At 65.5% G+C, this 10,064-nt stretch overlaps 1 protein-coding gene across 2 annotated transcripts; it reads left to right on the forward strand.

Moving 5' to 3' along the window:
* Window positions 1-129: 129 nt before the first annotated feature.
* XAB2 (XPA binding protein 2) lies at window positions 130-9,351 on the forward strand. Of its 2 annotated transcripts, XM_062179067.1 has the most exons (19): window positions 130-204; window positions 1,112-1,260; window positions 1,468-1,591; window positions 2,406-2,603; window positions 3,251-3,385; window positions 3,472-3,636; window positions 5,046-5,190; window positions 5,486-5,637; window positions 5,717-5,836; window positions 5,996-6,127; window positions 6,204-6,335; window positions 6,439-6,552; window positions 7,721-7,883; window positions 7,980-8,170; window positions 8,247-8,369; window positions 8,473-8,644; window positions 8,803-8,932; window positions 9,038-9,147; window positions 9,240-9,351. In XM_062179067.1, exons 1-19 carry the CDS (start codon window positions 154-156, stop codon window positions 9,299-9,301), a joined length of 2,568 nt encoding a protein of 855 aa, XP_062035051.1. In that variant the 5' UTR covers window positions 130-153; the 3' UTR covers window positions 9,302-9,351. The 2 variants fall into 2 exon arrangements, with proteins under 2 accessions (XP_062035051.1, XP_062035052.1); XM_062179068.1 differs by lacking the exons at window positions 130-204; window positions 1,112-1,260; window positions 1,468-1,591 and adding an exon at window positions 2,194-2,218.
* The last annotated feature ends 713 nt before the right edge of the window (window positions 9,352-10,064 follow it).

The raw sequence follows: 10,064 nt of genomic DNA on the forward strand, positions 1-10,064 counted from the left end.
TCACTGGCGGCGTCTAAACGGAAGTCAACACCGAGGGCCGCGCTGTCGAGGAGCGTTCAGCCAATAGAAAATGGGTCTGGCTCGAGGGGCGGGACTTTTCTTAGGAGACGTCATAAGTGCGCGACTCTCGCTTCTACCTGGACAGCTAGGAAAATGGTGGTGATGGCGCGCATCTCACGGCCCGAGCGGCCGGATCTTGTCTTTGTGAGTCCGCGTTGGGGTAGGGGTGGCCCCTATAGGGATATATGCACCCGAATGTCTTGAGGTATCGGGGCATGGCCGCCCAGGGGACTTAGGCCAAAACTGGGAACGCAAAGGCTAGGGGACCCTAACGGGCCAGAGGCCGGCTAGTGATGTCTGTCTTGGGCTGGCCAGGAGTAGAGCTCCGGAGTCGCGACCGGAGCCCGGGTGGCCTGAGTAAAGAACTGTTGTGGAGGTTAAGGGCCTGGCGTCTCGGGTTGGAGGCGGAAATGGCGCACGGGAAACGGGAGGAGGATTCGCCCAAATGGGCCTTGAAAAGTAAAGAGTTGGTGGCCAGGCCAGGGCTCTGATTTCTGGGGTGACGGTTTGTTGCCCTAGCTAGGGGAACCCTGCGATGTGGAGCTTATCGGGCGGAAGTCTTGCTGTCCGAGTAGAGGCCTGGCATCACCCCGAGATTCTCGGTGTCCAGGGCTAGGGGCTCCGTGTCTGGCCCGTACTTTCTGAAATAAAGACCTAGCTCCCAGGTTCTGGGGCAGAGCTGAGCTAGACGCTGGCTGTGGGCCGATGACTTAGCAGCTGCACCTGACAATTCCCGTGGCCGAGGTGGAGATGGGGTCAGGTGCGAGAGTCTAAGCACCTGGCGTTTGGGGAGAGGCGTGCGGTGAGGAGATACTGTCCCGTGCAGCTCAGAAGCCCGACGTGTAGACCAGGGCCCTGGTGTCTTGGTGACCCGGGACAGAGGGTGGGTGGCGGGATTTGGAGGACTCGAGTCCTGGTGACAGGGTTATGTCTGGAAGCCCGGCGGTCTGAGGAGTCTGGGTGTGTGATGACCTGGCTCGGACGGTGGGCTGGGGGGTGGCGCTGCTTCCCGGCTCTGAGGGCAGGTCTCCCTTCCTCCCGGCCCCTATAGGAGGAAGAAGACCTCCCCTACGAGGAGGAGATCATGCGGAACCAGTTCTCTGTCAAATGCTGGCTGCGCTACATCGAGTTCAAACAGGGTGCCCCGAAGCCCAGGCTGAACCAGCTGTACGAGCGGGCGCTCAAGCTGCTGCCCTGCAGGTGGGGCCCCTGCCCACCCGCCCCCACCCCTCCCGGTCCAGTCTCGACAGAACTGGCAGGTGGCTCCCAGGCAGCCGCTCTATTCATGCCCTGATACCTCAGTCCGTGCCCCCTGTATTGTTGAGACAGGTCACCCCTCCCTTGTCCCCTGGGGCAGGGTGAGGGTTGTTGACGCCAACCCGTCAGCATCTGACCCTCGTTCCCCAGCTACAAGCTCTGGTACCGCTACTTGAAGGCGCGGCGGGCGCAGGTGAAGCATCGCTGTGTGACCGACCCCGCCTACGAAGACGTCAACAACTGCCACGAGCGGGCCTTTGTGTTCATGCACAAGGTGGGCTCGGCGTGGCTGGGCGGGGTGGGGGGGGGAGCCCTGTGGCCTCTGTCCACGAGTGGGCCTTTGTGTTCATCACAAGGTGGGCTCGGCGTGGCTGGGCGGGGGGGGGGGGGGAGCCCCGTGGCCTCTGTCCACGAGCGGGCCTTTGTGTTCATGCACAAGGTGGGCTCGGCGTGGCTGGGCGGGGGGGGGGGGGGGAGCCCTGTGGCCTCTGTCCACGAGCGGGCCTTTGTGTTCATGCACAAGGTGGGCTCGGCGTGGCTGGGTGGGTGGGGAGCCCCGTGGCCTCTGTCCACGAGCGGGCCTTTGTGTTCATGCACAAGGTGGGCTCGGCGTGGCTGGGCGGGGGGGGGGGGAGCCCCGTGGCCTCTGTCCACGAGCGGGCCTTTGTGTTCATGCACAAGGTGGGCTCGGCGTGGCTGGCGGGGGGGGGGGAGCCCCGTGGCCTCTATCCACGAGCGGGCCTTTGTGTTCATGCCGTGGCTGGCGGGGGGGGAGCCCCGTGGCCTCTGTCCACGAGTGGGCCTTTGTGTTCATGCACAAGGTGGGCTCAGCGTGGCTGGGGGGGTGGGGGGGAGCCCTGTGGCCTCTGTCCACGAGCGGGCCTTTGTGTTCATGCACAAGGTGGGCTCGGCGTGGCTGGCGGGGGTGGGAGCCCCGTTGGCTCTGTGCCCCGTGGTCGGGCTGGACTCTGTCCTGGAGCTGGGACTCTGGGTCCTGCGCTTGTGTCGAGGCTCCAGAGGCAGCTTGGCCGCGGGACACCTGGTGTCTGTCACAGCTCACAGCTGGCTGCCTCTGCCCATGCGTGCAGATGCCCCGTCTGTGGCTGGATTACTGCCAGTTCCTGATGGACCAGGGCCGTGTCACACACACCCGCCGCACCTTCGACCGCGCCCTCCGGGCCCTGCCCATCACGCAGCACTCTCGGATCTGGCCCCTGTACCTGCGCTTCCTGCGCTCACACCCTCTGCCGGAGACCGCTGTGCGAGGCTACCGGCGCTTCCTCAAGGTGAGCGCATCAGGTGGGCCAGGTGCCTGTGTGGGATGGGAGGAGAGGGCTCCCGGAGACACACAGCTTCTGCTCGTGACTCGTTTCTTCATTTTCTAAGTAGTTTGCTGGCAGCTGCTCCACATCAGCCTAGAACCAGGTGCTGGGATCAGTGTGAATAAACCAGTCCCCACCTGCACGGAGCTTCCAGTCTAACTGGGTAGACAGGTGCATTCAAGCTGACAGCTAAGCCAGGATAAGACCCCAGCCATGGTGAGGGCAAGAGGTGGCTGGGTGGGGCCGGGGCAGGCAGGGTGGAGAGAGCAGGTGCGGGTAGAGTGGGGTGCAGTTTGGGCAGTTGTATACCACGAGCCAGCACAGCACTGCTTGGGTGGGGGGATTGTGATGAGAGATGAGAGCAAGGCCTGGTCTGGGCAGGACCCACGGGGCCCAGGCTAGACCACTGTCATCACGGCCGGACCAATGGGGCTGAGGCGGATGGAGGGCTGGAGTGGTCAGGAGTGAGGCAGGGCTCCCGCGGGGCTGGCAGGCAGGAGGGCTGACTGTGGCCAGGTCAGTGGCTCCAGGCCCAGAGACTGTAGGGGGCGGGGGGTGGCGGGTGTAGCCTCACAGCCCCAGTGATCGCCGGTGGGTCGTGCGGTCCCCAGCTGAGTCCTGAGAGCGCAGAAGAATACATTGAGTACCTCAAGTCCAGCGACCGGCTGGACGAGGCCGCCCAGCGCCTGGCCACCGTGGTGAATGATGAGCGGTTCGTGTCCAAGGCGGGCAAGTCCAACTACCAGGTGAGCCTGCGGGGGCTGGGCGGGGCCAGCGCTGGGGACGCCGCTGCCCGGAGTCCAGGCTGAGGCCCCTTCCGCCTGCCCTGCAGCTGTGGCACGAGCTGTGTGACCTCATCTCCCAGAACCCGGACAAGGTGCAGTCCCTCAACGTGGACGCCATCATCCGCGGGGGCCTCACCCGCTTCACCGACCAGCTGGGCAAGCTCTGGTGCTCGCTGGCCGACTACTATATCCGCAGCGGCCACTTCGAGAAGGTGGGTGTGGGGCAGGCCACCTCCAACACTTGGGTGCAAGCATGGGCGGGAAGCAGGTGCCATCTGTGACAGACGCGTGTCCGTGACCACAGCTGTCCTGAAGGCAGGGCTGTGCAGTGCCGTGGGGTTGGCCGTGGCTGGGGCAGGCTCTGGCTGTGTGCCACCCCACTGGGAAATGAGGGTACGGTAGCTCCCTTGCCACTGGGGCATCTGTTAGACGCTGGCAGGGCACCAAGCAAGAGCCTGATACAGGGACCCCCTCCCGTGGCTGGCCTTGCTATCTTGCCTTTTTTTTTTTTTTTTTTTTAAGATTTATTTATTTTGAAAGTTATCGAGAGAGGGACAGAAGTCTTTCATCTGCTGGTTCACTCCCCCAGATGGCTGTAACATCCAGTGCCAGGCCCGGAGCTTCCTCTGGGTCTCCCCCATGGGTTGGCAGGGGCCTGTACTAGGCATCTGCTGCTGCTTTCCCAGGCCGTTAGCAGGGTGCTAGGACAGAGCAGCCAGAACACAAACCAGTACCCGAATGGGATGCTGGCATCGGAGGTAGCGGCCTCACCGCTCTGCCACACCAGCAGCCCGTTACCTTGCTTTCGTTGTCAGGCAGTGACGGGGTAGCACAGGGACGGAGCAGGGGGGCTTTGAGAGTCCCCAGGGGGCTGGCTGGGGTTCCTGCAGCCTGAGAAAAGGTGGGAGCTGAGTGGGGAGGGAGGCTGGGGTGGAGCTGAGTGGGGAGGGAGGAGGGAGGCTGCGGTGGAGCTGAGTGGGGAGGGAGGAGGGAGGCTGGGGTGGAGCTGAGTGGGGAGGGAGGAGGGAGGCTGGGGTGGAGCTGAGTGGGGAGGGAGGAGGGAGGCTGGGGTGGAGCTGAGTGGGGAGGGAGGAGGGAGGCTGGGGTGGCGGAGCTCAGAGAGGTCTCTTGGGGCCCTTGCAGACTGAGGAGAGGCTCCTGGGCTGCCTGGCTCAGGGAGCCACCGTGGGGCTGAGCAGGTGCCCCATCCAGAGAGGCACCGCCAATGCTGGCAGAGACAGGGGCACACGGGGAGATGGGGCTGCGATCCAGTGGGTGAGGGGTGGGGTGGGGGTGGCTGGGAGAAGGTGAGCCGGAGGAGGCAGGCAGGAGGGGGCCTTTGAGCACAGATGGAGGTCTCTGCGGGAAGCTGAGGTCAAGGTTGCTACAGGGTGGACCTGTGGGGTCCAGGGAGCTGCTGGTCACTTCTGGGTGCCAAAGCACTCATGGTTTGGGGCCTGGATCTGGGAGGCATGGGAACTCCCAAGGCGGCTCCAGCAGCGCAGGGCAGGGCCGGGTGGGCTCCATGGGAATTCCGGGTGTTTGCTGTGCTCCCCAGTGGGCACCAGGTGGGCCTTCACCTGCCCGCACTCTGCTCTCATCCCTGCGTCTGTCCCTGCAGGCTCGGGACGTGTATGAGGAAGCCATCCGGACCGTGATGACCGTGCGCGACTTCACGCAGGTGTTCGACAGCTATGCCCAGTTTGAGGAGAGCATGATCGCTGCTAAGATGGAGACGGCCTCTGAGCTGGGGCGCGAGGAGGAGGGTGCGCCCCGGGGCTGCCCTGGCCGGCGGGGAAGGGCTGGGGGAGCTGGGGTCTGTCGCAGGTGGGGTCAGCCCTGGGAGGCTTGGCTGGAGGCCAGCAGTGGGGCTGCACAGGGGACACTTCTCAGGCTTGAGGCAGAGCCTGGCAGGGTAGGAGGGGTTTCCAGAAGGGCTGGGGCTGGTCTGCCCAGCCCAGCGGGGTCTCCAAGGCCTGGAGCACTTGGCTGGGGGGGTGGCCTGGGGCTGAGGCCTTCACACCCAGGCCCTGGCCCTCACGACCCGCCCTCGGCTCCCAGATGACGTGGACCTGGAGCTGCGCCTGGCCCGCTTCGAGCAGCTCATCAGCCGGCGGCCCCTGTTGCTGAACAGCGTCCTGCTGCGCCAGAACCCTCACCATGTGCACGAGTGGCACAAACGCGTGGCCCTGCACCAGGGCCGCCCCCGGGAGGTGCGTACCCACCCCACCCCCACCCCGGGCCCACCGCCCTCCTGCTGCAGGGCGCTGACCCTGGCCCTCCTGCCCCTAGATCATCAACACGTACACGGAGGCCGTGCAGACGGTGGACCCCTTCAAGGCTACAGGCAAGCCCCACACCCTGTGGGTCGCATTTGCCAAGTTTTACGAGGACAACGGGCAGCTGGATGATGTGAGTGATGCTCCGTGTGTGTGTGTGTGTGTGTGTGTGTGTGTGTGTGTGAGAGAGAGAGAGAGAGAGAGAAACTCGGTCACGTTTGCATGTGCGTTTTCCCCGTGGAGGGGTCGCCTGGCGGGCAGGGTCTCAGCCGGGCTCCATCCTCGCCCCCAGGCCCGTGTCATCCTGGAGAAGGCCACCAAGGTGAACTTCAAGCAGGTGGACGACCTGGCGAGCGTGTGGTGCCAGTGCGGGGAGCTGGAGCTGCGGCACGAGAACTACGACGAGGCGCTGCGGCTGCTGCGGGTGAGCACCGCCGGGCTGCGGGCTGTGCAGCCGGCCCGGCCGAGCGCTGGCCTAACACCACCTCTGCCCCCTGCAGAAGGCGACGGCGCTGCCCGCCCGCCGGGCCGAGTACTTCGACGGCTCCGAGCCGGTGCAGAACCGCGTGTACAAGTCCCTGAAGGTGTGGTCGATGCTTGCCGACCTGGAGGAGAGCCTTGGCACCTTCCAGGTGAGCTGCTCAGGGCTGGGCGGCCAGGGCCGGGGACTCGCCCTGACCCTGCTGCGACCCTGCCCGTGCCCGACCCTGACCCTGCCCGTGCCCGTCCCTGCAGTCCACCAAGGCGGTGTACGACCGCATCCTGGACCTGCGCATCGCCACGCCGCAGATCGTCATCAACTACGCCATGTTCCTGGAGGAGCACAAGTACTTCGAGGAGAGCTTCAAGGTGAGCCGGCACATCCGGGGCCCCAGAGTGCCGCGTCCCCTCCCTGGGCCGCGGTGTGCATCAGCAGAGTGGGCTTCTGGGGCGCCTCTTGGCACGTGGATGCCGTCTGCTCCCATGGGTGTGTGGTGTGTGATGTGTGTGCATGTGTGGTGTGTGTGTGTGTGTGATGTGGGGGTGTGGGGTCTGTGTGTGCAGTCTGTGTGCATTATGGGTGTGGGGTATGTGCACACAGGGTGTGTGCACAGTGTGTTTGCACGGTGTGTGTGGTATGTAGTGTGTGGGGTGTATGTGTGTGTGAGATGTGTATGCACAGTATGTGTGGGTGTGTGTGTGGGTGTGTGGTGTCTGGTGTGTGCACAGTGTGTGATGTGTGTGGTGTGTGCCTGTGCAGTGTGTGTGCACCGTATGTTTGGTGTGTGATGTGTGTGGCATCTGTGGTATGTGCGCAGTGTGTGTGTGTGTGGTGTCTGGTATGTGGTGTGTGTGTGCATGTGTGTGCACCGTATGTTTGGTGTGTGGCATCTGTGGTATGTGCGCAGTGTGTGTGTGTGTGTGGTGTCTGGTATGTGGTGTGTGTGTGCATGTGTGTGCACCATATGTTTTGTGTGTGGCATCTGTGGTATGTGCGCAGTGTGTGTGTGTGTGGTGTCTGGTACGTGATGTGTGTGTGCACAGTGTGTGATGGGTGTGGTGTGTGTGCATGTGATGTGTGTGTGCACAGTGTGTGTATGACACGTGGGGGTGTGGTGTGTCTCTCTCACGGTGGGTGAGACCCACCCCAGTGATCCTGATTAACCCAGATGACACCCAGATGTTCTAGGAGGCTCTGGGCGGGCTCCAGCCCTGGGTGAGCCCTGCACCCTGTCTTTGTGTGTGTAGGGGTGGCAGGACGGTGTCCCCGCTCTGCTGTTCTGCTCTATGCCCCCCACCCCGGGGCATGGTGGTTGTGCCTGTGGGGTGGTCACTGCCCCTCCGTCCGGGGTGTGAGCCTGGTCCCGGTGCCCGCCTGTGCCCAGAGCCGGTGCTCAGTGAGCCCTGCTGTGGGGTCCTTGCAGCTTGGGGGAAGTGATAGGAGGCAGACCCCACGCCCCGGTCTGCCACGCAGGGCTGGGAGGGCCGTCCCCTGGCTTCCTGAGCGGGGGACTCACGCACCTGCCCCTCCGGACAGGCGTACGAGCGCGGCATCTCGCTGTTCAAGTGGCCCAACGTGTCGGACATCTGGAGCACCTACCTGACCAAGTTCATCGCCCGCTACGGCGGCCGCAAGCTGGAGCGGGCGCGGGACCTGTTCGAGCAGGCGCTGGACGGCTGCCCTCCCAAATACGCCAAAAGTGAGGCGGCGGGGCGGGCGGGCACGGGGGCGGGGCGTCCCGGGCCAGGCCGCCGGCCTCTGACCTGCGCCGTTCTCCCCGCCCGCCCGGCCGCAGCCCTGTACCTGCTGTACGCGCAGCTGGAGGAGGAGTGGGGCCTGGCCCGGCACGCCATGGCCGTGTACGAGCGCGCCACCCGCGCGGTGGAGCCCGCGCAGCAGTACGACATGTTCAACATCTACATCAAGCGGGCAGCCGAGATCTACGGTGTCACCCACACCCGCAGCATCTACCAGAAGGCCATCGAGGTGCCCGCGCGGGGGCCGGGCGGTGGGGAGGACCTGGGGAGCGCCCCTCGCCTCACGCGCGCCCGCCCTGCCGCAGGTGCTGTCGGACGAGCACGCGCGCGAGATGTGCCTGCGCTTCGCCGACATGGAGTGCAAGCTCGGGGAGATTGACCGCGCACGCGCCATCTACAGCTTCTGCTCCCAGATCTGCGACCCGCGGGTAGGGCGGGGCCCTGGGGCGGGCGGCTGGGGGGGGGGGGCCCCGGAGGCGGCTGCGGCCCGGCCGTTCAGCTCACACCCTTGCTCCCGCGGTCCCTCGGCAGACGACCGGCGCCTTCTGGCAGACCTGGAAGGATTTCGAGGTGCGGCACGGCAACGAGGACACCATCCGGGAGATGCTGCGCATCCGCCGCAGCGTGCAGGCCACGTACAACACGCAGGTCAACTTCATGGCCTCCCAGATGCTCAAGGTGTCGGGCAGCGCCACGGGCACCGGTGAGCAGCCGCCGCCTCCCCCGGGCCCACACGGGCTCACCGGCCTAGGCCACTACCTGGCCTGCACCGCCCATACCTGCTTGTATGGCGCCCAGCTTGGCCTCCCGGCCTCGTGCTGGGGGTGCTGGTGAGCACGGCTTCGCCCGTTCTGCCTGCAGTGTCCGACCTGGCTCCGGGGCAGAGCGGCATGGACGACATGAAGCTACTGGAGCAGCGGGCTGAGCAGCTGGCGGCCGAGGCGGAGCGGGACCAGCCCCCGCGGGCACAGAGCAAGATCCTCTTTGTGAGGTGAGCGTGGCCAGGAGCCGGGAGGGGGACGACCCTGCGGGCCCCGAGCCAGCTGGTTCTGGGGAGGGAGCCCCGCTGAGGCTGTGCTGTGGCCCCCACCCCCAGGAGCAATGCCTCCCGTGAGGAGCTGGCCGAGCTGGCCCAGCAGGCCAACCCAGAGGAGATCCAGCTGGGCGAGGATGAAGACGAGGACGAGATGGACCTGGAGCCCAATGGTCAGGGCCGGCCCCGCAGGGGAGGGGCGGGACCAGGCCGGGGCGGCATCTCCCGGGAGGAGTCACTCCCGTCTCCTCCCCTTCTCCCACAGAGGTGCGGCTGGAGCAGCAGAGCGTGCCGGCTGCAGTGTTCGGGAGCCTGAAGGAGGACTGACCGTCCACCCCCTCCCTGCCCCCACCCCACCCCCAAATACAGCTTCATTTGTACAACCAGGGCTCAGCCTCCTTCCTGCTGCCCAGGTGCCCTGGACTGCCAGCCAGCTCAGGAGTGCCCTGGCCCCAGGCCCCGATTGGCTAGTACGGTAGGTGGGGCAGTGGGCCCTGGGCCAGGGAGCCACCCCTTCTTACCCTGCAGAGCCAGTTCTGCCCGGGGCCTTGAGTCAGGCCTGCCGAAGAGTCCTTGAGCCCAAAGCCTGCGGGGGTGGGGATCTGACTGCTGGCTGTCCCCCAGGGCCAGCGCAGCAACCCCCAAGGGCCTTGGAGCCACAGGCCCCAGCCTGCCCTGTGACCTGTCAGTGGCCCAGGAGCTGTACCTCGCTGTGGCCAGGGCGTGGGCCTGCCCCTAAGCCTTGGGAAGCCATTAGCGGGCTCTGAGCGATTAAGGGGTTTTAGGCATCAAGAGACATAATCAGATTTGTGCTTCAGGCAGGTCCCACAGGCTGCCTGCCGTGCGTGCGGGCCGAGGCCGCTGGGGCGTGGACGGTCAGGGTGAGCCAGCAGGACCTGGCCAGCCTGGCTCAGGGTCGCCGTGCGGGCCCCGCACACCAGACGCCCTGGTGGCTTCTCAGCTGCAGGGCTCAGGGGCAGTAATTGAACCTGGGAACCAGGGCTGGCTGGCGGGAGACGGGCCAAGTTAGAAGTTGGCCCGGGCCCAAATGGCAGGCAGGGCCTCCGACAGCAGCCACAGTAGGAGGAAG

Source organism: Lepus europaeus, chromosome 20, assembly GCF_033115175.1.
Source record: "Lepus europaeus isolate LE1 chromosome 20, mLepTim1.pri, whole genome shotgun sequence".
Taxonomy (NCBI): domain Eukaryota; kingdom Metazoa; phylum Chordata; class Mammalia; order Lagomorpha; family Leporidae; genus Lepus; species Lepus europaeus.